Raw genomic sequence first — 21,535 nt, forward strand, 5'->3', positions numbered from 1 at the left:
GGTCCAAAGGGAAACTAGTGACATGGTGTTACATTCCAGGCTAAGTTCAGCTGCCCAAATCCACTGACTGTGCTCTACATCTGACAGAAGGTAGACCATATTCCTAGTCTATGGACAGTGGGGATTCAGCAGGGGCTCAATCCACACAGGAACCCTGAAAATGGATTTTGGGTTTTCTCTATCATCCATAGCATTCCACAAGCTTGGTGTTTAGAATTTAAGCCCTGGTACTGTTCCCTCCTCGGGGTTTGAATCTTATTGTTTATAATCCTGGGATCACACAGGTTGGTGTGCTTCTTCTGTGTGGACTTAGCTGACTCCTTACTCAGATGGCTGCTTGTTTTGAGACAAGACTTTAAGACCTCAGACATCATGTTTTCCTGATAGATGTGCACCATCTGATTCCTTCACCACCACACTTTGCTATGGCCCTCATATCTTCCACGATCTCTTCATGAGGCTGAGGATCAGCATGGCCATGCCACCAGAACTAATTGTTCTTACATTAGGCCTATGATCAAGTGAAAACTCAAATCTGCTCACGTACCCATGGCTTTTATATGTCCCTGTCTACTTTTAGAGATTTCATTATTGTTTTGTTGTGGTACATCATAAATCATCCCCATTGACTAGATAATAACACTGATGTAGGCAATGATAAAACACTGTTGAGCAAAGGAATTCCTATGTGTGTAGGACATGTTTTTAGATTCCAATTCATGAATTCTTAACTTGTACATCTTCAAAACTTGGGTGACTCGTCACTAGCTACCCAAGTCGTGGGGGCTGGGGATAAGGCACTTGCTCATGAAGGCAGAACCATGCGCCATAGACAATTAATACCTGCCACAGAAAGACAGAGAGGGAGTGAAACAGAAATATATGTTGCTCCCAATCGTTATTCATTGCACATCTTGAAAGAAATAGGCCTGAACCCACCCAAAGTCTAACGACCACCAACTCCCTAACCTGGGATAGCGGCTTCTCCTACAAGGGCATTTCAGGTTAAAGTTCTGGGACTATTTTAGTTCCTTGGTTCTGCTACAAGTGAGGTTAAGGTGAAGTCCAATTCAATGAGTGCGGCTTCCAATTCGGGTCCTCCTGGGTCACCAGGGGCAGGCTAGAAACTAGGTCCAAAGGTCCGAGTTAGGAACATAATACTGTGCATATTTTCCATTTGGGTCTCCCCCTAGCGTGCCCACTATCAGACATGTAACTGCCGAGGCTGTAAATCTTTACAGGAGCAGAAAGCCTCATCTTTCTTCCACGGAGCAGCTGGTGGATTTGAACAGCTGACCTTGCAGTTAGCAGTCTAACACTTAACCCACTATGCCACTAGGGCCCACTGATGGGATTCTGTTTTTTTCAAACCACTATAGATTTCAACGGGTCTTCATAAGCTATCCTGATTTAAAATCAGAGATTAGCGTGTCTACTGCTCCCAGCAATTGGTAAGGAGTTTCAGGTTCTCAAGGTGGAGAAAGGTCACAGCGTCTTAGCTTTAGAAGGACCTAATCTGCGGGCCAGTGCCATAGCCCTTGGGCTGTCCAGCAGGTGGGCCTTCCTTCCAAGGGCAGGTCCTGCCCCTGGGAGTTTTGCTGGTTCAGCAGGCAGGCTGCGGAGGGGGGCATCCGCCGCCCCCCACTCGGAAGTCCCACTACCTTATCCCCTTAGGTGGATGACAGGCGGGGAGTGGTGTGCAATTATGGTTTTTTTTAATTTTTATATCTAGAAACCATTTTATTGGTGGGGGGGAGGGGGGGGTGTCTTACAGCTCGCAATCCTAGTTCTAAGGTGACACCTAGTGGTCTCAGAGATTGTTACAGTGGGAGCGGTCTGAATGCTTCCTCTCACCACAGCATGACAAACAGTGCTCCCATCTAAGGAACCCTGGGGGCGGGAGGGCAGTGGCTACTCCCTGGAGGGTCGGTAGTTGGGACCCACCAGCCTCTCCTCTGCAGGGAGGAAAGGCCTGGCCTAGGAAACCATGTGGAGCAGACTGAGGGCCAGTGAGTGATATGCCTCCAGTGTGGACACATGCTGGAGCTGATTTGAACATCTGACGTGTGGGATTGAACTAAACAAATCAAACAAAAGAGCTGGCTCACGCACACCTGCGACCGAGTCCATTCTGATCTCTAGGACAAGGCAGAATTGACCCTGTGGCTTTCGGAGACTGTCACTAATTACAGAAGTAGAAAAGGTGCAAGACAAGATGATGTAAATGCCTTCCCGTTCAAATTTCTAGACCTACAGGATTTCATTGACATTGCCCCCTCACCCCCCAAAATCCCTGATTAGTTGGTGATTTGTGTCTCTTGTGGGGTTTGGACATATAAGTACAAACGAGGGCAAGGCATAGTGAGTGCCAGTCCAAGATGGAGAGGCAGCTTCTCAATACCTTTGTTGTTGTTAAAAAAGCATTAATTAAATCTGTCCTATAAGCTAAATGATGCAGTCAAATTTTCACTTTAAAATTTGTCCTTCCCCCTCCCCCTCAAACTCACGACCATCAAGTCAATTCCAACTCACAGCAGCCCCATAGGACAGAGTAGAACTGCTTCTTATGGTTTTAAATTTTTTATTAAGAGATCATTTTATCAGGGCCTCTTATAACATCCATTGTATCAAGCCCATTTGTACATATGTTGCCATCATCGTTTTCATTCTACTTGAGCCCTTGGTATCAGCTCCTCTTTTTTCCCTCCACCCCCCACCCTCCCACCCCGTGAACCCTTGATAAATTAGAAATTATTATTATTTTCATAGCTTAAACCGCTCGCTACCTCCTTTCACCCACGTTTCTGTTGTTCTTCCCCTTGGGGGATCGGGGTTAATGTTGATCATTGCCATCGGTTCCCACTTTTCTCCGCCTTCACTTCCCACCATTTCCCTACCCTCATGGTATCTCTACTCCCATTTCTGTTCCTGAGGGGTTGATCTGTCCTGGATTCTGCGTGTCAAGAGCTCTTGTCTTTACCAGTGTACATGCTCCGGTCTAGCCGGGTTTGTAGGGTAGAGCTGGGTTCATGATCTTGGCCGTGAGCCCTGCTCTCTCTTCTTAGTGGTAGTAGGCCCCTCTGATCTCCGCTCAATTATTTACTCTCTCTTATATCTCAAAAGAGATTGGCTCTAGAGGCAGTAACTGGATTCATGGTTTCTTGGGGGTGTGGCAGGGGAGGTTGGGGGAACGGGCAGCTAATAGCAATGGGTACAAGAAAGAAGAGACTATTCTAAAAATAGATGATGTGGTGATGATTTGAGACCTCTTTTAAGTAGGATTGAATTGTATGGCGTGAAGTTATAAGATACAACTTTGTCCTATAGATTGTACCTTGCCTCATTAACATAACTGCCTCTAAACTGATCTCATTAAATCATAACCACTGACACCCGCTGCCATCAAGTTGTTTCTGATTTAAAGTGATCCTGTGATCCAGAATGGAACTGCTGCTTAGGGTTTCTGCGGCTGTCCCTCGCCGTGGGAGCAGACGCCTCGTCTGTGGGGTGGGAACAAAGGCCCTTTGAGACAGGTCTTCCGTGAACCCCCTAGACTAGGCTAGGGGTTGAAATATTTCGGATGATGACATCCGGTCACGACATGGAGCATCGATCGATCCAGAACACTGAGAATCGTGGCCTACCCAAGCTGACACATGCTTATGAGGGGCACAATTTAACTCAGAAACCGGGGCACGCGGAAGAGAGCCGTCAAGGGAGACAGGTCAGTGGCCAGAGATTTTCTGTGCCTCAACCTTTTCAGCCTCCCGGAAATCCTATTTCTCTGCGATGTAGCACCTTTAGAAGTACTTGAGATATTGAGGAAAATGAGCTCAGTGCCTAAACGACCTTTCTCGGGTGAAGGGGATACTCCGTGCCAATTAAATTCCGTGCAGTAGGGCCCATCACCAGGCTCCTTGCGCTTGTATCTGTCTCCTCCCCTCCGAGGTACCTCCCGGCTCGTCTGGAAGGGCCTATGCTCCAGCTCGCTTTCCCATCCATGGCCCAGCCCAGCACCAACAAGTATTACGCTTTCACAACAACCAACCGACCCTGGATCGGATTACACCTTGGTGGTGTAGTGGGTTGCCCTTTGGGTTGGCAACCACAGGCCAATCGTTCCAGACTATTAGTCGCTCTGTGGGACAAAGACGAGGCTTTCTACTCCCATCAACAGTTCCTGGCTCAGAAAGCCACATTCTGCCATCCTGAGCCAGTGAGGTTGAGGTTGAGGTTTGATTGCATGAAGAGGCCTGCCTCAGTTGCCATAGACGTCAGACGCAACCCTGAGCTGTGTGGTAGTGGTGCTCACCCTCCTTTGGGGTGGGGGGTGGGATGGGGAACATGTATTCTGCACAAAAGGTGTTGAAGAAACCAATACGCATGCCCATACAATGCGGATACTGGCCAGAGGAAACTAACATGCAGAGCGGTTGCGGTCTGCAACAGTGCATGCGACATTTGTGTAAAACTACCTATTGTACCTGGCCTGGACAACACCTGAGTGGCCTGGGAGAGTTGATGAGCATCCCCTAGAGCACTCCTTTTAACGACTGATAACAACCTCGTTGTACGTAATGAGTGGTCCTCAGCGCTTTCCTGCGTTTTATTTAACAGAACAAGAAACTTGCAACTTACGTGGTTGCTGCTGGGCTTCAGTATGGCATGGAAGGCGGCATCTTGCACACGTTTTTTAAGGTAGGCCTTCTGGCTGACCCTAGACATGCCCCGGGCGGGAGGGCAGCAGAACGTGACGGTTAGAAGTCAGATCCACCAGGTTCAGAGCAGTGGAGAAAATCCTTAGTGAGACACGTATGGATCGTGCGCCAGGTGATTCCAGGCACCAAGAACGGTTGTGGGTTCTCAGGGGGTACCGTGAAGTACAAAGAGTTTGTGGGGAAATCCCACTCCCTTTTCATTCCATTTTCCCATGTACTCTGTGAAGCTCCTCGGCCAGTCCCTACCCCTGTGGAGCTTACTGGGCTGTGGGGTGGGGAACAAGGAGAAGGGAACTGGAGATGGTGAGAATGAAACAGTGCTTCTAAGAATTTTGCCCTCACGTTGTACCGTTAGAGGGGCCATGCCGTCGAAAGCGGGTTCCTGGGCTGCGTGCTGGTTTTTCAGCGGCGAGCGAGGACAGCTGCACAGGAAGTACTACAGAGCACCCTCGCGTGCTCAGCTCCTCTGCCCTAGCTGACCAGTGAGAGTTGGCACTGTCAGCCCTCTGTCTTCTCCCACTAAACTCTCCCCTAGGACCGCTTTGCTCATTCCCATGGCTGCTGCCAATGACTCTAAAGCTTGGGCCCTCAGCCTGCCTCTCTCTCCTGAGTTCTAACTCCTAGATTGACTTAATGCCCACTCACCACCTCTCGTTCGATGCCTTCCACAAACCAAGACGATGCCGACAGTGACTCCCAGACTGCTCCTCTTCCAGGGCTCCATCTCAGAAAAAGGGGCCACACTCCACCAGCAGCACCAGCCAGGACCCGACCCTCTTCTTTCGACCCCTCACAAAGCCTCCAACTCCCACAGAGTCAACCTCCTCAAGAGCTCCCTTCTGTCCCAGCCTCAGCGGACCCAACTCGTGCCTGGGCTACTAGGCCAGCTATCATGACTTCTTGGGGAGGGGGACACACAGTGAGGCTCCACCTCCTGCCAGTCCTTCAGGAAGTGACAACAGCACATCATTTGGTTCTCTGCCCCCCACCCCTGATGGCTGAAAACCCAACCCAGTGGCTCCCACAGTCCAAGCTGGCTTTCAAGACTCCACAGTGTCCTGTGACCTCCCTCTGACCTCCATCCCTACCTCCTTCATTCTTTAAAAACAAGCTAGTACTTGGCATATCACTACTTAGTGGTCCATACGTCTACTTGGTTCTGAAATACTTAAAGGAAGTGCAAAGGCAGCGATTTGGGCCCTGAAGATAAAGGCTCAGGTTCAGGCCCAGCATGGACCACTGGTATAGACTCCTGAGCATTATATCCACGACCTGATGCTAATTATGTTCCTCTCCCCCATCACCCGCCCCCCCCCACACACACTGGCCTTGTTCTTCTGAAAAGTAAAGTCAAGAATTAATGCTCTCTATGTTGAGAGCACACGCACAGTCCTAGAGACAGTGAGTCTGGTGATCCATTTCTGAAAGCGTTCCAGTCCTGAGGCTGGACCTCTGTCTTTTACTAGGATGGAACAGACTGCTGGTCTTTATGGTGTCTCTCGGAGACCACCCCTCCAGCAGGTCGCTGGCTCGTTGTACGTCTGTGGCAGTATGCCTGTGTGCAGCGGGCTGAGGGAGCGGTGGGCCTTCTAGGGTCCTCGGAGGGATGCATACTTTTCCTCTTCCTTTCAGACCGCCTGGCTGGGCGAGGTCCCTGCATTATCCGTTTTTGGCGATGGATCGAATATCATCCCAACAATCCACGTGAATGACTTAGCAGGGTGAGCTCGCTCCCGGGAGGTCATTGATTGATGTGTTTCCGTACCAAGTGGGCACTGGCCAGGCCACAGTGCTAAGACCCTCCCCTGTACACTCACCGCTGAGGTCGGGTCCACTGTCCACCTGATGAGATAGGGTACCGCCTTGAAAAGCACCCTGGGTCGTGATGCCTCGCTCAGGTGCTGCCCCTAGGTTCCTGCTGAAGAGCTGGCCCTGTGATGCTGCAGAAGAGAAAGCTCGACACGTGCTTTGTTGGGACGGCGTGTCCAGGTCCCACCAGCTGCAATCTGAACTCTGAACAAGAGAAGCTATTTTATTTTTTGGACAACTGACAGTTTTTTACCTTCACAGTGCATCTCGATCCTGAGTTCTAGGCAGGTCCTGAGCCCTCCTCCTTCCCAGAAGAAGCACACTTAAACACCTGCTCAATGAGCTGGCTCACTCATGGCCCATCGTTTGCAAAATGGGGACAAGAGCCCTGTTAGAGGCCATGCAGCAGGCGGGCCCCGCACCGTCTTCCTGGTGCGTTCTGCGAACCTTCCACCAGGGCACCACCTCCCAGCCCTCGCTGGGACAACCCACCATGGTCCGTGGGGCTTTCCAGGGTTCGTGGTCAGAAGTCAGTCACTAAGTGTCCCTTCCTAGTCTAGTCTGCCTTAGTCTTAAAAGCTCCACGGAAACCTGCCCACCATGGGTGACGTGGCTGGAATTTGAACTGGCAGCTGCAGCAGGGCTTCCGGGACAACAGCCATAGCAAGCCCCCGCAGTGCCACACAGGACGGAGGGGGCCCGAGGGTGGTTATCGCAACGACCTAAGACATTGTCGTTGGTGAGCGGTGAGCGCAGCCAGTCAGAAGAAGGAACAAGCGGGTCGTGGCAGACGTCCGGTCAGAATGCGCCTGGAGGTGCGGATGGCGGGATCTTGGCCACGTGATCAGGAGGTGCCAGTCCTTGGAGAAGGACAGTGTGCGTGGTGAAGGAGAGGGGCAGATCCAAAAGGCAGGGCCTCGGCGAGACAGATGGCTCAGACAGAACGCTAGTGGGGATGGTGCAGGACCAGGCCGTGTTTCCATCTGTTGCGCTTGGGTCGCCGTGTGCCAGAACCTGCTGGCGAGCTCATGCTGCTGTGAGGCTTGAAGGAGATACCACCCCGTGGGAAGCCGTTCGCATGGCTGGGTGCAGACATGCTGTCACAACCGAGAATCTGGGGCCCAGCCCAGTTAGCATACCGGGCAAGGGTGACAGCTGCTTCGAATCTGTTACTTGCTGGGTTGAACCCCAGTGTCCCAAAGCTTGCGACACTCAGCTGAGCCAATGGCGGGCGGGCAGCTGCTCCCTAAAGCCGAGTCCCCCCATGTGGGACTTCTCATTTTGGGAGACAGCACGTTACCCCAAAGAGAGGATGGGATACAGGGCCCCATGGTCTGTCTTCCAGTTCTGGCACTTCTGCCTTGCCGCTAGCTACTGTCCACTCAGCTTTCGGTCCTCCAGCCTGCTCCCCTGGGGGATGCAGCGGGCAGGGCCACCCCTCTGCCTGCTGGGGGTCTCTCTGTCGCCTGCCTTCTTCCCTCGTGACTCTGTGCTGGTTTGCAGAGTGATACAGAACATAATCGACCACGTGCCGAAGCTCCACTACCTGCTGGCTGTGGACGAGTCTGTTCACACCCTGGAAGACATCGTTAAGGTATGGGGATGCGACCCCGGGGGCCGAGAGCAAACCTTGGGTTGTTGAAACACTGCCATGTGAAAAACCACAGCCTCTGTGAGGCGCAGCCAAGAGCAGCACCGTGAAGTCAGGCTGGATGGTGCAGAGGGACTGGGCGCAGCCAGCCTGCACCCAGCAAGACCTGCATGGTGGGGAGCAGAGAAGACCACTGTGGGCGCCTCAAGGGGTTCCCGCCCCACCTCAGACACACACACACACACACACACACACACTCATAGATAAGCCTGACTAGTGGAAAGGAGCCTGCTGCCTTAAGCAAGGGGCTCTTTTAAGAACCATGTCTGTGGAAGCAGATTGACAGTGGCAACTCAAAAGGCCAGATGGGAACTTTGGGGGAGGGGCAGCAAGTCTATGTTAATGAGGGAGGCAACTTCCGAAGAGACAGGTGAGGATGGTCACACAGCTTGAGGAATGACCTCCCTGGGTGTCCCTAAGTGGTCCCTCTGGACAGGGCTGGGGGGTTGCTGCATATACCTCCAACAGCAACAGCAAAATGAGTAACATTAAGGGGAAGAAGAAAAACCCAACATTTTTTGTGGGGGGAAGAGAACACGGGGGGTGGGGGTGGTAAATCAGTGAAGGAACCCCTGCCGTGTCATTGTGCTAGATTTTGCGTGTATTCCTGCTGTTAGCACTTTTGAGACTCAGGTAGGCCTGCATTTAGCTGCATCCTTGCAGGTAAGGCAAACGATAGTTCTGTGTTTCTCGTAACAGTGCATCAGTAAAAACACTGGCCCCGGGAAGATCCAGAAGTTACAGAAGGAAAACGCTTTCCTAACCAAGGACTTGACGGTCAGTACTGAAGAGGCTGTGATCGGCTCCTCCCCTTCTTTTTTTCTTTCTAAGCATGTTGGTCCTTATGGAATTGGGAGTGACTGTGGTTTTGTGCCTCTGCGTTGATTGAGACTCATAGCTGCCCTGCAGGACGGAGCAGAACTGCCCTGAGGGGCTTCCTTGCCTCTACTCTCCATGGAAGCTGAGAGCCCCATCTTTTCCCCTCGGAGCCACTGGTGGGGCTCGAACCACGGTCCTCAGTTATCAACCGAGTGCTTGACTTGCACCACCAGGGCGCCTTGGGTCAGGATAAACTAAGAAAAATCACTCCTGTTACCATTGCAGGCTCGCTGCCTCCTCTCCCTGACAGGATCAGCTGGGGGGCTCCAACGGACAACCTTCAACAAAAACAAAACCCCCTGCAGCTGAATCAGTTCAGACCCACAGAGACCCTGGAGCACAGAGTAGAACTGCCCCACAGGGATCCCGACTGCACATCTCTTTCCCGCTTCCTTGGAGCCGCTGGTGGGCTTTGAACCCGCGGCCTCTGCAGTAGCAGCGGAGCCCTTCCCTGTGGAACCGCCCGGGCTCCTTGGCATCAGACTAAACGAGAAAAACCAAACCCACGCCATCAGGCCAACAGAACTGCCCCGGAAGGTTACGAGGCTGTAAAATCATCCCAGGAAGGGACGGTCACATTCTTCTCCCAAGGAGCCGCAGGGGTGGGGGTGGGAGTGGGGTGTTCAAACTGCAGCCACACGCTTGAACCACAAGATGCCACTAGGACGCCCGGAAATCAGAGTGCCTGCCTTTCCGTCCACCGCTGGCTCTTCCGGTCTGGGAGCTGGGCCGGCCTTCCTATCCTGAGGCGACTTCCCTTCTCTTCCTGTAGCCATGGGGTTTCCTCCCTGAGGAAGCTTCAACACCGGTCAGGACCTGCGTTTGAAAGCAGCGAAAGCTCTTTGAAAGTGCTGCAGAAGCGCTGGGCTTTGTCCTTGCTGGCCACCTGCCCCCGAGGCCCTGCCCGGGCCTCACCACGGAGGCAAATGGTGGCCTCACTGCCGCTTGGGCTCTTCGGTCTTGTTTCAGGACCGGATCATCCTGGGGACCATCACATACGTGTGCTGGCTGCCGTGTCCCAGCCTTGCTGAAGGGTAGGGCGAGTGGGCGGGGGTTGGTCAGAAGGCGGCCTGAACCCCATTCTCTGTCTTCGTGAACCGCGGAGCTGCACATGTACTGAAAACCAGATGGAGCTTTGAGAAGGAAACAGGAAGATTTAGCTCGTCTTTCCGGGCCTCCTTGCTTCTTTCTGGGCTGCTCTTCTGCCCACGAGCCGTGGAAAGAGATCGGTGTGAGGAGAGCCCAGAAAGTGTCCCGGCATCCCAGTGGGTGTTCTGCAAATGCAGGATATCACGCTGGGCTGCTTGTGTTGACTGGGTCCAGGAGATTTTTCTTGAGGGACTAGGGATGGTGGTTGCTACAACAGTCAACGTGAAAAGAGAAGAGAAAACAAAGGGGGAGAGGAAGGCCTGTCTAATTTTTCTTTTTCTCTTAGCAAGAATTTCTTGACCACCTATTGGTCAACCTGAGGATGGAAGCGGTCTATGTGAAGGAGAATTTTAACATACGATGGGTTGCCCAAAACGGATTTGTGGAGAATATCACCAACGTCCTCAAAGAGTACAAGCAGAGCAGAGGACTACTGGTAACTGCGACTCCGCCCCCCCCCCCCTTACCTTTCTAGTAGAAGGGAAAATGAGCCAACCATTGAGCATGGCTTAACTGATTAAAGACGCAGTTTCTTTAAAAAAACAACTGTACAGTGAACCGTGGGAAGGTTTCCAGAGCAAATCAATTTGTCATTCAACAAGTCATACACGTTCTGTTTCATGTAATTGATCGCCATGCCCACCCCGACCACCCCTTATTCCACTCCCTCCTTATGTTCCCCCAGTACTCTCTGTTTTCAAACCTCCAAATTTGAAATCCTCTTGCCACATTGACTAGTGTGTCCAGTTCTAACAATCTACGTGTATTTTTATGTCAGTCAACTGGGTATCCTTTAAAACAGGGGTGTCAAACTGGTGGCCTGCGGGCCGCATGCAGCCCCTGAGGTAATTTTTTTGTGGCCCATGATGCTCTGAAATAAAATGAAAATAGAAACAATTGTTATGAAGAAAATAGCACTTAGGGGAGATCGAGGCAATACCGTACGCACAATTCTCTTATTAACCCTTTAACTACTGAAGACCAGCCTACACGTGGCCCGGTGCCTTTCCTGGGGGGGCCTGTGGACGTGTATAAACACGCTGCCTTCAGTTCCGGCGATGTTTGGAAGCGAGATGTCTGCCATGCTCAGTGTCACGTCATATAAATAGATCCCAATAGCCAAAAGGTTAAAAGGAGCGCTCTGGGTTGTGCTGTTATGAATCATCCCTAGTGGCAGCGCTAGTTCCCATTGCTAGAGGGAAGCCGTGACGATTGTGCACCACTTTGTCAGCTGTCCAACATTTTGTGTTTTTTATTAGTTACTTTGTTATATTTTCCTTTCACACCATAAAAGGTAAGTGAAGACTAGTAGGAGGAAAGCGCTGGCAAGTTTCGGGTAAAAAAGAATAATTTTAGTTTTATAAATACATTAAATAAAATAAATGTTTAAATAAAAGAAATTATATAGTGTTTTAATTATCCTATCCATATTCCTGAATCCTCACTTCAAAATATAAATTTAACAAAATTTGTGAATGTGATGTGGCCCAAGTGTGAAACTTGCCTGTTGCACCAAGTGACCCGTGTTTTAATTGAGTTTGACACCCCTGCTTTAAAGCTCTTTAACATTGAGAGTCGCTGTCGAACACATCAGTCAAGGCTGAGGCGGAGTGTACTTTACAGCCTGAGGTCCATTCAGGGACAGGAGTTGGGGGGGTGAGGGGAGCAGCCTGAGTATGACTTTGCTCTCTTACTGTTGGCCAAGAGCTTTGAAGGTCATCTTAAGCATCAAGGTTGGCATGCTTCCTTCCACGTTACAGATAAGGAGACTGAGGCTCAGAGAGATGAAGCCGCTTCTTCAAGCTTGCACAGATGGCCAGGGATGCCCACTAGCCAGCTAGGAGGCCTGTCCATCTACCTGCAGAGCCCACACCTGGCAATGCCCACCCCCTTCCCTGGCCCAGATCTTAGGATGTACCCCAGGGGTGGGAGGAGGGAGTGGCACCTGAGTGAGGGAAAGGGCCGTCACGGTGGTGATGGCCATTGCACACGGGAGCCTGCTACACAGCAAACATAGGGCCATCACTGCATCCCAGAATGGCATCCCCTCAAAAAGCACGCCTCCAGGAGAATCGGGAGACACACCACTCAGCCACATGGGCGTCGGCCCCTTTCAGCACCAGGGCACCCAGGGCAGCTATTCTCGGAGGACCCACGCTGCACCAACCCCACTCCATGGCAGTCCAGGACACGGAGCAGAGCCGTCCCACAGCCTTTCCTGGACGGTCCGCTTTCCAAGATGGGAGCACTCAGTGTCAGGTCCCTTCCAACCCACAGCGACCTTGCAGGGCAGAGGAGAACTTCTCTAGAGGGCTTCCAAGACTGCGGGTCTTCACAGGGGCAGACGGCCTCATCTTTCTGCCAAGGAGTGACTGGTGGGGTTGAACTGCTGGCCCTGTGGTTTGCAGCCCAATGTGTAACTCACTGCACCACCAGGGCGGAGGCATCAGAGGGGAGACCCTTTGCAGGGACACGGTGCTCCTGACTAGCAAGACAGCTACAGCTGTCAGGATGTGGCTGCTGGTTGCCCTGGGTCGTGGTGTTCCTTATGTAACAGACGGGACAGCGGCGATCCAGGCAGAGAGCTTCTACTGGCTGGATTTTGGAAACAGACCACCAGGCCTTTATTCCTGGTTCATCGTGGTCTGTAAGTTCCACAGTGGCCTGTTCAGCACCACAGCAACACGCGCACCTCCAGCGACAGTCACACCAACAGGAAGCACGACTGAGGCCCTTGCAGGCAGGACCAACCGGGCCCCAAGGAGATGGAGTCTTCAGCCATGGCGTCCACCATTTGGGCCCCTGTAGTAAGCTGAAGGCATCCCTGCTCTGGAGAAAGATGTTCAAGCTACCTTCACAGCCAACGGAGCAGTCAGTTTGCCGCACTCCCTGTGGCCTGCTCAGAGCCAAACACGCCCTGATGATGCTCAGCTGCCCACACCTGCCTGCTCCTGGCAGGTAGGACCAGGCACATGGCCGTGGAGGGAACTGGGCATGGTGGCGGCAGCCGTGCTTCTCAGTGCAAAGAACACACTGGCATCCTGGTGTTGAACAAAGTCTTAGAAACTTGGATGAGGTGGCAGACTCACCATTAGGGTGTAGACATAATGTGTGTGCGTGTGTGGGTAAGTGTGAGTGTACATGCATGAGTGTGAGTGTATGATCGAATGCAAACATGCACGTGTGAGATGTGGGTATGGATGTGTGTGTAAATTGTGAGAATGAGTGTGTAAGTGTGCGGTATGTGTGAGCGTGTGGGTGAGGGTGAGAGTGAGCAAATGTGCCACTGGCAAGTGTGAGTGTGTGCAGGCAGGTATGTGAATGTGAGGGTGTGTGTGTGGGTGTGAGACTGTGTGAGTGAATGAGTGTGGATGTGTGTAGCTGTGTGTGTGTGTGTGTGTGTGTGTGTGAGAGAGAGAGAGAGAGAGAGAGAGAGAGAGAGAGAGAGAATGTGTGTTCGGACTGCTCTTTCGGTATCTTGGAGGTGATGGGGTTTAGGACCCACTCCTCACTGCTCCGACCAAAGCTGACAGGTCCACGTTGTCACACTGCACTCTGTCACCTCCCTGGGGACCGGGACCAGAAGACAGGTGCACGGTTGGGAACAAGAGCTCCACACACAACACTAGTTCTCCCCATATGAAGAGCGACAGCAACAATAGAAATAACTGAGTTCATGGGTTTGAAGGCAGGGATTCGGGTCCCTTCTCCTCAGGTGGGTGGCATCTGCCTGCAGGACCTCCAGGACCTTTGGGACAGGGTTCACTCCTGCCACCGATAGCACCCTGCCTGCTCACTGGCTGTCCCCAGCCCTCAGTGCCCCTTGTCCTCTCCCCAGCCCATCAAGATCTGCATCCTCGGCCCCCCTGCCGTGGGGAAGTCCACCATCGCCATGGAGCTGTGCAGACACTATAAGCTGCACCATGTCAAGGTGAAGGATGTCATCTCAGAGGCCATCGCCAAGCTGGTAAGGCAGCCCTTGCACTCGGGGTCCCCCTGTAAAGGATGAGAGATGGAACCCCGCCCTTGTCCATCTTGCCGTAAAGAACCAGACAAGTCCATGCCCATCTCCCCCTGTAGGCAGACTCGCTGCTTTCTCTGCCTTCTGTTACCAGCCCTGTTGTGAAAGCACAGCACACATGTGCATGCACGTACAGGTGCACGTGCACATGCACCAGTGCACACAGCACACACGTGCCCGTGTGCACACACGCACGCACACACAGGTACCCACACAGCTTTCCCTGTTGGCATGGGAGCCCATTCCAAAGGCAGCCCTTGGAACTGACTGTCTCGAGCTGTGGTTCAAATGATACTTTGTATTCTGGATATGCAGTGACTTCTTTTTTCTGGGGGTCAAAAGATGCCTTCACAAAATCTTGATTATTCCAGCATTATTTTCATGTGCAATTCAGAGACATTGAACACGCTCACCATGCTGAGCAACCCTCCTACTCTGTTGACAATTGTTCCATCACCCCTAACAGAGGCTCAGTGCCTCCATGAAGCCACCCCCTCCTCCGCTTCCATCTCTTCTCCCTCCGCCCTCCGTTCTCCTCCTGTGGCCCGGAGCCCCCAGGCCCAGCCACTCATTCCCTCCGAGTGTTTGGCTATGGCTAAGAAGTGTTCATGACTTTGCTTCCTGTGTGCCACACGGAGGTATACGTGTGTCAAAACGGCCTCCATCCAGCTGAGCTCGCTCGTGGGCGTAGTCTGTCCTCCACCCCACACCTGCTCACCTGTGTGTTTATCTGCAGTCGCCTGTAGATGGCTACGTGGCAGGATTGGGTACACAGTAGTGTTTCCCTTGGTTGCCTGGAGCACGTGCGCTTTCTCTCTGGCACCCCTCCAGTGCCTGCCCTGCCTTCATCCTTCTGTGCTGATCCCCCTCTTTTGGGCATTGCCTTCCCCTCCCCTCTGCAAGCTCACCGTGTCTCCCCTGAGATCTACTCTCCCTCTGCCACTCAGCTCTAGTCACCTGCGAAGAATGGAGCCCTTAGCGTGAAAGTGCGTCCGGGATGTTTTATCCCCGTGGGGGTGTCTCAATGCACTCAGCATGCTGTCCCCCAGGCTCCCCCACGGTCCGAGGGGCCGGGCGGGCAGCCTTGGGCTTCACATTGCAATGGAGTCCGGTGTGCGCGCCATAGTTGATAAGGTGTCTCATTCCTGACGCGTGCTTCTCAGGGCCTTGTTAGTGTGCTTACTGACTAACTCCTTGTGGTTAATAAGTAGATTCTGAGATGCAAATCCATAAGCCATTACTAAGCCTTGATTTAAAAAAATGTATTTCCTTTGGCAAATTACAACTTTTATCTACACACTCAGAAGCTCATGGGCATTGGGTCGATTCCGACTCATCGCGACCTCATGGGACAATGTAAAATTGCTCCTGTGGATTTCTAAGACGATAACACTTGAGAATATTAGAAAGCCTCAGCTTTCTCCCTTTACCTACAAAAGGGTTGCATCCTGATCGATTCGGGCATCATCCCAGGAATGTCTGGTTCTTCTCAAGTCCAGTGGGAAAAGCCTTGGGGGAGTGGGGACACCTTCACTTGTCTTTGTAGATCCATACATCCCAACAGTCTCTGGAGGGCAACCTACTGGGGGCTGTCTTCGTGATCCTGTGTGGGTTTCCCCGAAGCCCTGCACTGATGGCTTTATTGACGGATTCTCTCACAGTGCAGGAGGCTAGAAATCCGAAGAATTCAGGGCACCTTCCTCTCTCTGTTGGCTCGGGGAAAGGTCCTTGTCTTTTTTCGGCTTCTGGTTCTTGGTTTGGCATCTCTCTTCTCCAATCTCTGCTGGCTACTCTAGGCTTACTCTGCTCTTTTAAAAAAAATAATTTTATTGGGGGCTCTCATACAACTCTTATCACAATCCATACATACATCAATTGTATCAAACACACTTGTATATTCGTTACCCTCATCATTCTCAAAATGTTTGCTCTCCATGATGCTGCTTCTTTAAAAATAATCTATTCTGCCACTCTGTGGTTTTCTTTTTTAAAGCACATTAGTACATTCATTCCCTCATCAATCTCAAAACATTTGCTCTCCACTTAAGCCCCTGGCTCAGCTCCTCGTTTTTCCCCTCCCTCCCACTCCCCCTCCCTCATGAACCCTAGATAATTTATAAATTATTATTTTGTCATACCTTTCCCTGTCTGGTGTCTCCCTTCACTCACTTTTCTGCTCTCCATCCCCCAGGGAGGAGGTTATATGTAGATCCTTGTAATTGGTTCCCACTCTACTCTTTTATATCAATAAATAGATTGCTTTCAGACTCACCCTATGCTAACCCTGCCTCATTACCATATCAAGGACACCTACTGCCCAATGAGATTGTAGTCACAGAATTTACATCACAAGTTGAGCCTGGAGGACCCATCCGATCCATTTCAGCTACCATCCCCGCCCCAGGATCCCTCGCTGGGGGTTGGTATCTGAGCAGTGAATTCGTTAGGGGAGCCCCTGATCTGCACATCCCTGTGTCACACAGGAGATGATTGTTGCACCTAAGGAAGGAGGGGAAGAGGAGGAGGAGACTGAAGAGGAGGAAGAGGAGGAGAGCATGGAGGATGCACAGGAGCTCTTAGACAACATCAAGGAGAGCATGGAGCAGAACGCAGGTAACGAGAGCACACAGGAACGGCTGGTCCCTCAACAGGGGCTATCAGTTCTGGGTGTAAAATACCCACCTGCTTATTATCAAAGCATGGAGTAGAAGGCAGGTTATGCAAATATAGGCACGGTCTGGCCCAGCCAACAGTGGCCATTTGTTCTGGGTATAAAAGGCCCACCTGTCTTCTATCAAAAGACAAGTACGGAAAATCCACTAATAGCTAATAAATCCCATTCATCACGCTACCCTTGGAGAATATCGCTGATTACAGCGTTTTCTAAGTTAAGAAGGGGGAAAAAGGTCAGATTTGTGTTCATAAACACTTTCTCAACATAAAAAAAAACCTATTAATTAAAGGGAAAAGGACAAACTGGAAAAAATATTTATGGCCAATAGGGCCAAGAGTTAACACCCTTACTGGATAAAGTGCTCAGGTAAATTAATAAGAAAATCATTAAATAGTTAGTAGAAAAATAGATAGCATATACCTATAATTTATATAGAAATCCAAAGAAATGGACGCACTGATCACTGTAAAGTTATCACTTTAAACTCAAGCACGGCCTTCATTCTTTCAACCCCCCTCAGATGGAATTTCAAGATGGTCCCATTGCAGCGCTTAGAGAGTACAATAGTAAGTCCCTTTGTCCATCATGCTTTAAGGAACCCATTCCCTTCAATCCAATGATGGCCAGCTGGATGTCAGCCTGCCCTGGCTCTACAAGAGCCTGCTATCCAGCAGGAAAGCACAGTTGTGTTAGGATGGGTGCTTGAGGGAAGTGCAACCAGCAACATGAAACTCGATATCAGGAAAGCGACCCACATTGTTATAGAAGTGGTTATGTTCTCTCTGGTTCAAGTCCGTGGGCCAGATGTTAAACTGGAGGCTTTTCCTGATGTGCATCACTGCCGGAAAAGGCAGGAAGATGCAGCAGGAAGACCACAGGTGGTGGATGCAGAGATGAATCAATCCAAGGCCAGAAGATCAGCTGACAGGCTCTGATAGCCCCCAGAGACAGTGGGCAATATGGTGGGCCACTGGTCCAAGTCTAAAGAGTGGGAGGTCGATGAGCCAGATTCAGTATCCAGACTAGCAAGTTGTGAGGAAGCTCTTAAGAATGTCTACTTAGATACACGAAGCAGCCACCCCACCCACTGCCTTCCAAGGGTAACGCCTGAGTAAGGGGTTACACACCACCCTAATCTCCACACAATAGCTTGGCTGCTCACAAGGATCATCTTGGAGTTGATTAAAATATGTTAGGCTGCATCAACTACCAGACTACTGAGAGGAAGACATTTCTCTAAGAGGCCACCTGTGGAAGGAAGGGGGGCAAGGTCATGTTGCTGGTGGGCTGCGGGGCTGAGGTCTCAGGAATCCTTTGGCCTGAGAGGTAAAATCAGAAATGGAGTGTTGTATCACCCACTAGAAGAGAGAAACGGACTTCCCAACCCACTGCGAGAAGAAGACGAGGCTTTCTACTTCCACAAAGAGTTTCCGTCTCAGAAACCCACAGGGGCAGTTTGACTCTGTCCTGTAGGGTGGCCATGAGTTGGCATCGAATTGATGGCAGGGAGTTTTGTTGTTGCTGTAGCCCACTACTAGCTATTGACTCTGGCTCACAGGCACTTGACTGAAAGCAGAGGACACCAGAAAGATGTTTATTTGCATTTCCTTGACTATGCAAAAAGCTTTCAACTGTGTGGGTCATAACAAGCTATGGACTGACTTGAGAAGAATGGGACTCCCAGAATGCTACATTGTGTCCATTCAGTACATGGGATGAACAGACCAAGGGCATCCCGTGGTTTTAAGTCAGGAAAGGTGTGCTCCAGGCTTGCATCCTGGCACCGTCCTTATTTCATCTGGATGTTGAGCAAATCATCAGAGACGCTGGATAACGTGAAGAACAATGTGGTGTCAGGAATGGAAGAGCGGGGCTTATTAACAACCTACGATATGCAGATGATACACCTTTGCTTGCTCAACGTGAGGAGGATCTGAAGCACTCGCTGATGAAGATCAAGGAGTGCAGCCTTCAGTATGGATTACGACTCAATGTCAAGAAGACCCAATTCCTCACAACCGAACCAAAAATAGCATCATGATGAAATGGAGAAAAGATATCATCTTGCGTGGATCCATAATCAGTGCTCACAGCAGCAGCAACCAAGAGACCAAACGACACGTTGCACTGGGTGAATCTGCTGCACAGGATCTCTGCTAAGTGTTGAAGAGCAAGTATGCTGCTTTCAGGACCACGGCGCACCTTGGTATTTCCAGCCGTCTCCCTTGCTTGTGAAAGTTGACTGAGAAAGACTGAAGAGAAACGGATGCGTTTGAATGAAGGTGCTAGCGAAGAAGATGGAAAGTGCCCCAGGCTGCCAAGAGAGCAACAGCTGTGTCTTGGACAAAGCACAACCAGAGTGCTCTTCACAGGCAGAGATGGGAGACTTTGTTTCACAGACTTTGGACATGTTGTCAGGAGAGGCCAGTCCGTGGAGAAGGGCATCGTGCTGGTAAACTAACGGGGCAGTGAGAAGGAGGAAGGCCCTTGCCGAGATGGACTGACCCAGTGGCTACGATCCTGGGCCCCAGCATAAGGACGCTTGTGAAGATGTCACAGGACCAGCAGGGTGGCTGAGTCAGAACTGACGTGGTGATACCTAACGGCAAGAAAAGCAACACAACAGCAGCAACTTTTAGGACGGGGTTTCTAAGACTGGTGGCATAGAGAAGTGGTGGTGTCGTAGTAGGTAACCTGCTGTCCTGCTAACTGCAAGGTCAGCAGTTCAAGACCACCATCTGGTCTGTGGGAGAAAGATGAGGCTTTCTGTTCTCAAAAAGATTTACATCCTCTGAAACCCACCAGGGCAGTTCTACCATGCCCCATAGGGTCATTTTGAGTTGGAATCAACTCCATGGCAGTGAGTTTGTTTGTTTGTTTGGGAATCTTTCCAAGAACCGATCACCAAGTCCTTTCTCCTGGGGAGCCACTGGGTGAGTTTGAACCACTGACCTTTTGGTTGGCAGTTAAGAGCTCAGTCACTGGCCCCTGCCCCCCCACCAAGGGCTCTTGTCTTCCTGTCTGTATTCATGGGGCAGGACTAGACAAAGCCTGAACAAATGTACAACTATAACCCTTTCTTGACAGAGACTCACTTAATTGGTCTTTGTCACGATCCACAGCAGATACCAATAGAACACCTTCCCTGAGCCAGGAAGGTCACCATGTGGAACAAGAGCTGCAGTGGACACAGGCCTGTGTTCAGAACTGGGACAGAATCCTCTAAGCCCTGTCCTTGGCAGGGGACAGGAGAGGCCCAACTGGTCTGGTAGTTTTGTCATGAGCTAAAAACTCACTCACTCAGTGCAGGAGGGGTACCTTCTGCCGGGAGCTCAATGCTGGTCCCAAGCTGTCTCCATGTGGTTGCAGCTCTGGAAACAAAGGCCTTTGGGCGCGCCTCTAATTACCATAACCACTGTCAGAAAGTTGGCGTGGTGGCAGCATCCTCTGACCTCTCTGATATCACTGCCCCTGTGAGGTCCCACTGCTCTCCAATCTCCTCACCCATGCTGACACCAGCCTCCCTCCCACAGCACTCTCCACCTCTCTGCTGGGTCTGTGGCAATGGCCACATGGGACTTACAGACCCTACTCATGGTTATGGGGTTTCTTAGGGAAGTCACAGATTACAACACCAGATCAGAAATGACTCAGGATACAGTTATTCCATCAGGACAGCTTCTCAGCTGTGCCCACTGACAGGGTTCTTGGGCCAGCTCAGCCTCTGTCCTTCCAGGTCAAATGTCACAAAGATCTTTTGCTCTGCCAATATTTTCCCAGAGGCACCCTCCTCCCTTAAAGCCCACCAGTAAGCCTAAGCCAGAGGCACTCGGCTTTCTCGCCAGGGAGACCAGGTCCTGCCCATCTCCGGTTCTGCCATCTTGCACTGTTGCCAGGGTGACAGTGTTCTGCCTCTGTCCCCTGGGTCTAGGAGGTTCTCAGCGCAGGGACCCCCACCTGCCAAGATGTGCTCTACTTCTGTCTCCTCATGGTGGTCATTGGGTCCCTCTTCCCTCCTTTTTACACCTAGTAGGATAGCAAATCTGACCAATCCGTGGTCCCCGCCCCCACACGGCTGACATGCACCTGATTTACATGATTAGCAAGTTGTCCAATGGCATTGGTGGACCACAGGCACATCATTTGCATAGCCACACCCATGCATTTGGTGGGCATTGGAAGACCACAACTAGAAAAGTCATGAGAGCCACCAGTCACTGCAGCCACTCCTCTGTCCCACTGAAGTGGCTTCTCTTGTTCTGAGACAGGAATGGTGCCACTGGCATGTCAGCGGGGCCGACAGACTGAGAGAGACCGGGAAGCAAGGTCTGACTAACAACCTCCTTTGAAGATTGCTGCTGTGTGCAGCGGCATCCGTCCTGACTTGCGGAGGCCCTGCAGGCCAGGGCTAGGGGATGACCCCTCCCCAAGGGTTTCCAAGGCTGTGGTCTTTGTGGGACTGGTCCCCAGATCCTTCCTCCCACAGAGCCGCTGGGGGGTCCCAACCACCTGACTTTTCAGGAAGCAGCTGAATGCTTGACCCCTGAGCCACCAAGGCTGAAAGTTAGCCAGACAAAGGCGACCTGAGCAGCAGACTACTGTGTCCCAAAGCTTGGAAGCCGCTCAACATACAC

General features: G+C 51.4%; 1 protein-coding gene across 1 annotated transcript in view; it reads left to right on the plus strand.

The window, feature by feature from the left end:
• The window catches only part of AK7 (adenylate kinase 7), a 61,040-nt gene that overhangs the window by 22,615 nt on the left and 16,890 nt on the right, over positions 1–21,535 (plus strand). Inside the window, exons 6-12 of the mRNA XM_075531234.1 lie at positions 4,618–4,698; positions 6,351–6,439; positions 8,031–8,121; positions 8,878–8,955; positions 10,493–10,642; positions 14,045–14,173; positions 16,711–16,840. Coding sequence (XP_075387349.1) covers positions 4,618–4,698; positions 6,351–6,439; positions 8,031–8,121; positions 8,878–8,955; positions 10,493–10,642; positions 14,045–14,173; positions 16,711–16,840 — 748 coding nt within the window. The remainder of the gene's footprint in view (positions 1–4,617; positions 4,699–6,350; positions 6,440–8,030; positions 8,122–8,877; positions 8,956–10,492; positions 10,643–14,044; positions 14,174–16,710; positions 16,841–21,535) is intronic.

The sequence above is a fragment of the Tenrec ecaudatus genome, chromosome 14 (assembly GCF_050624435.1).
Source record: "Tenrec ecaudatus isolate mTenEca1 chromosome 14, mTenEca1.hap1, whole genome shotgun sequence".
In the NCBI taxonomy this organism is placed as follows: Eukaryota; Metazoa; Chordata; class Mammalia; order Afrosoricida; family Tenrecidae; genus Tenrec; species Tenrec ecaudatus.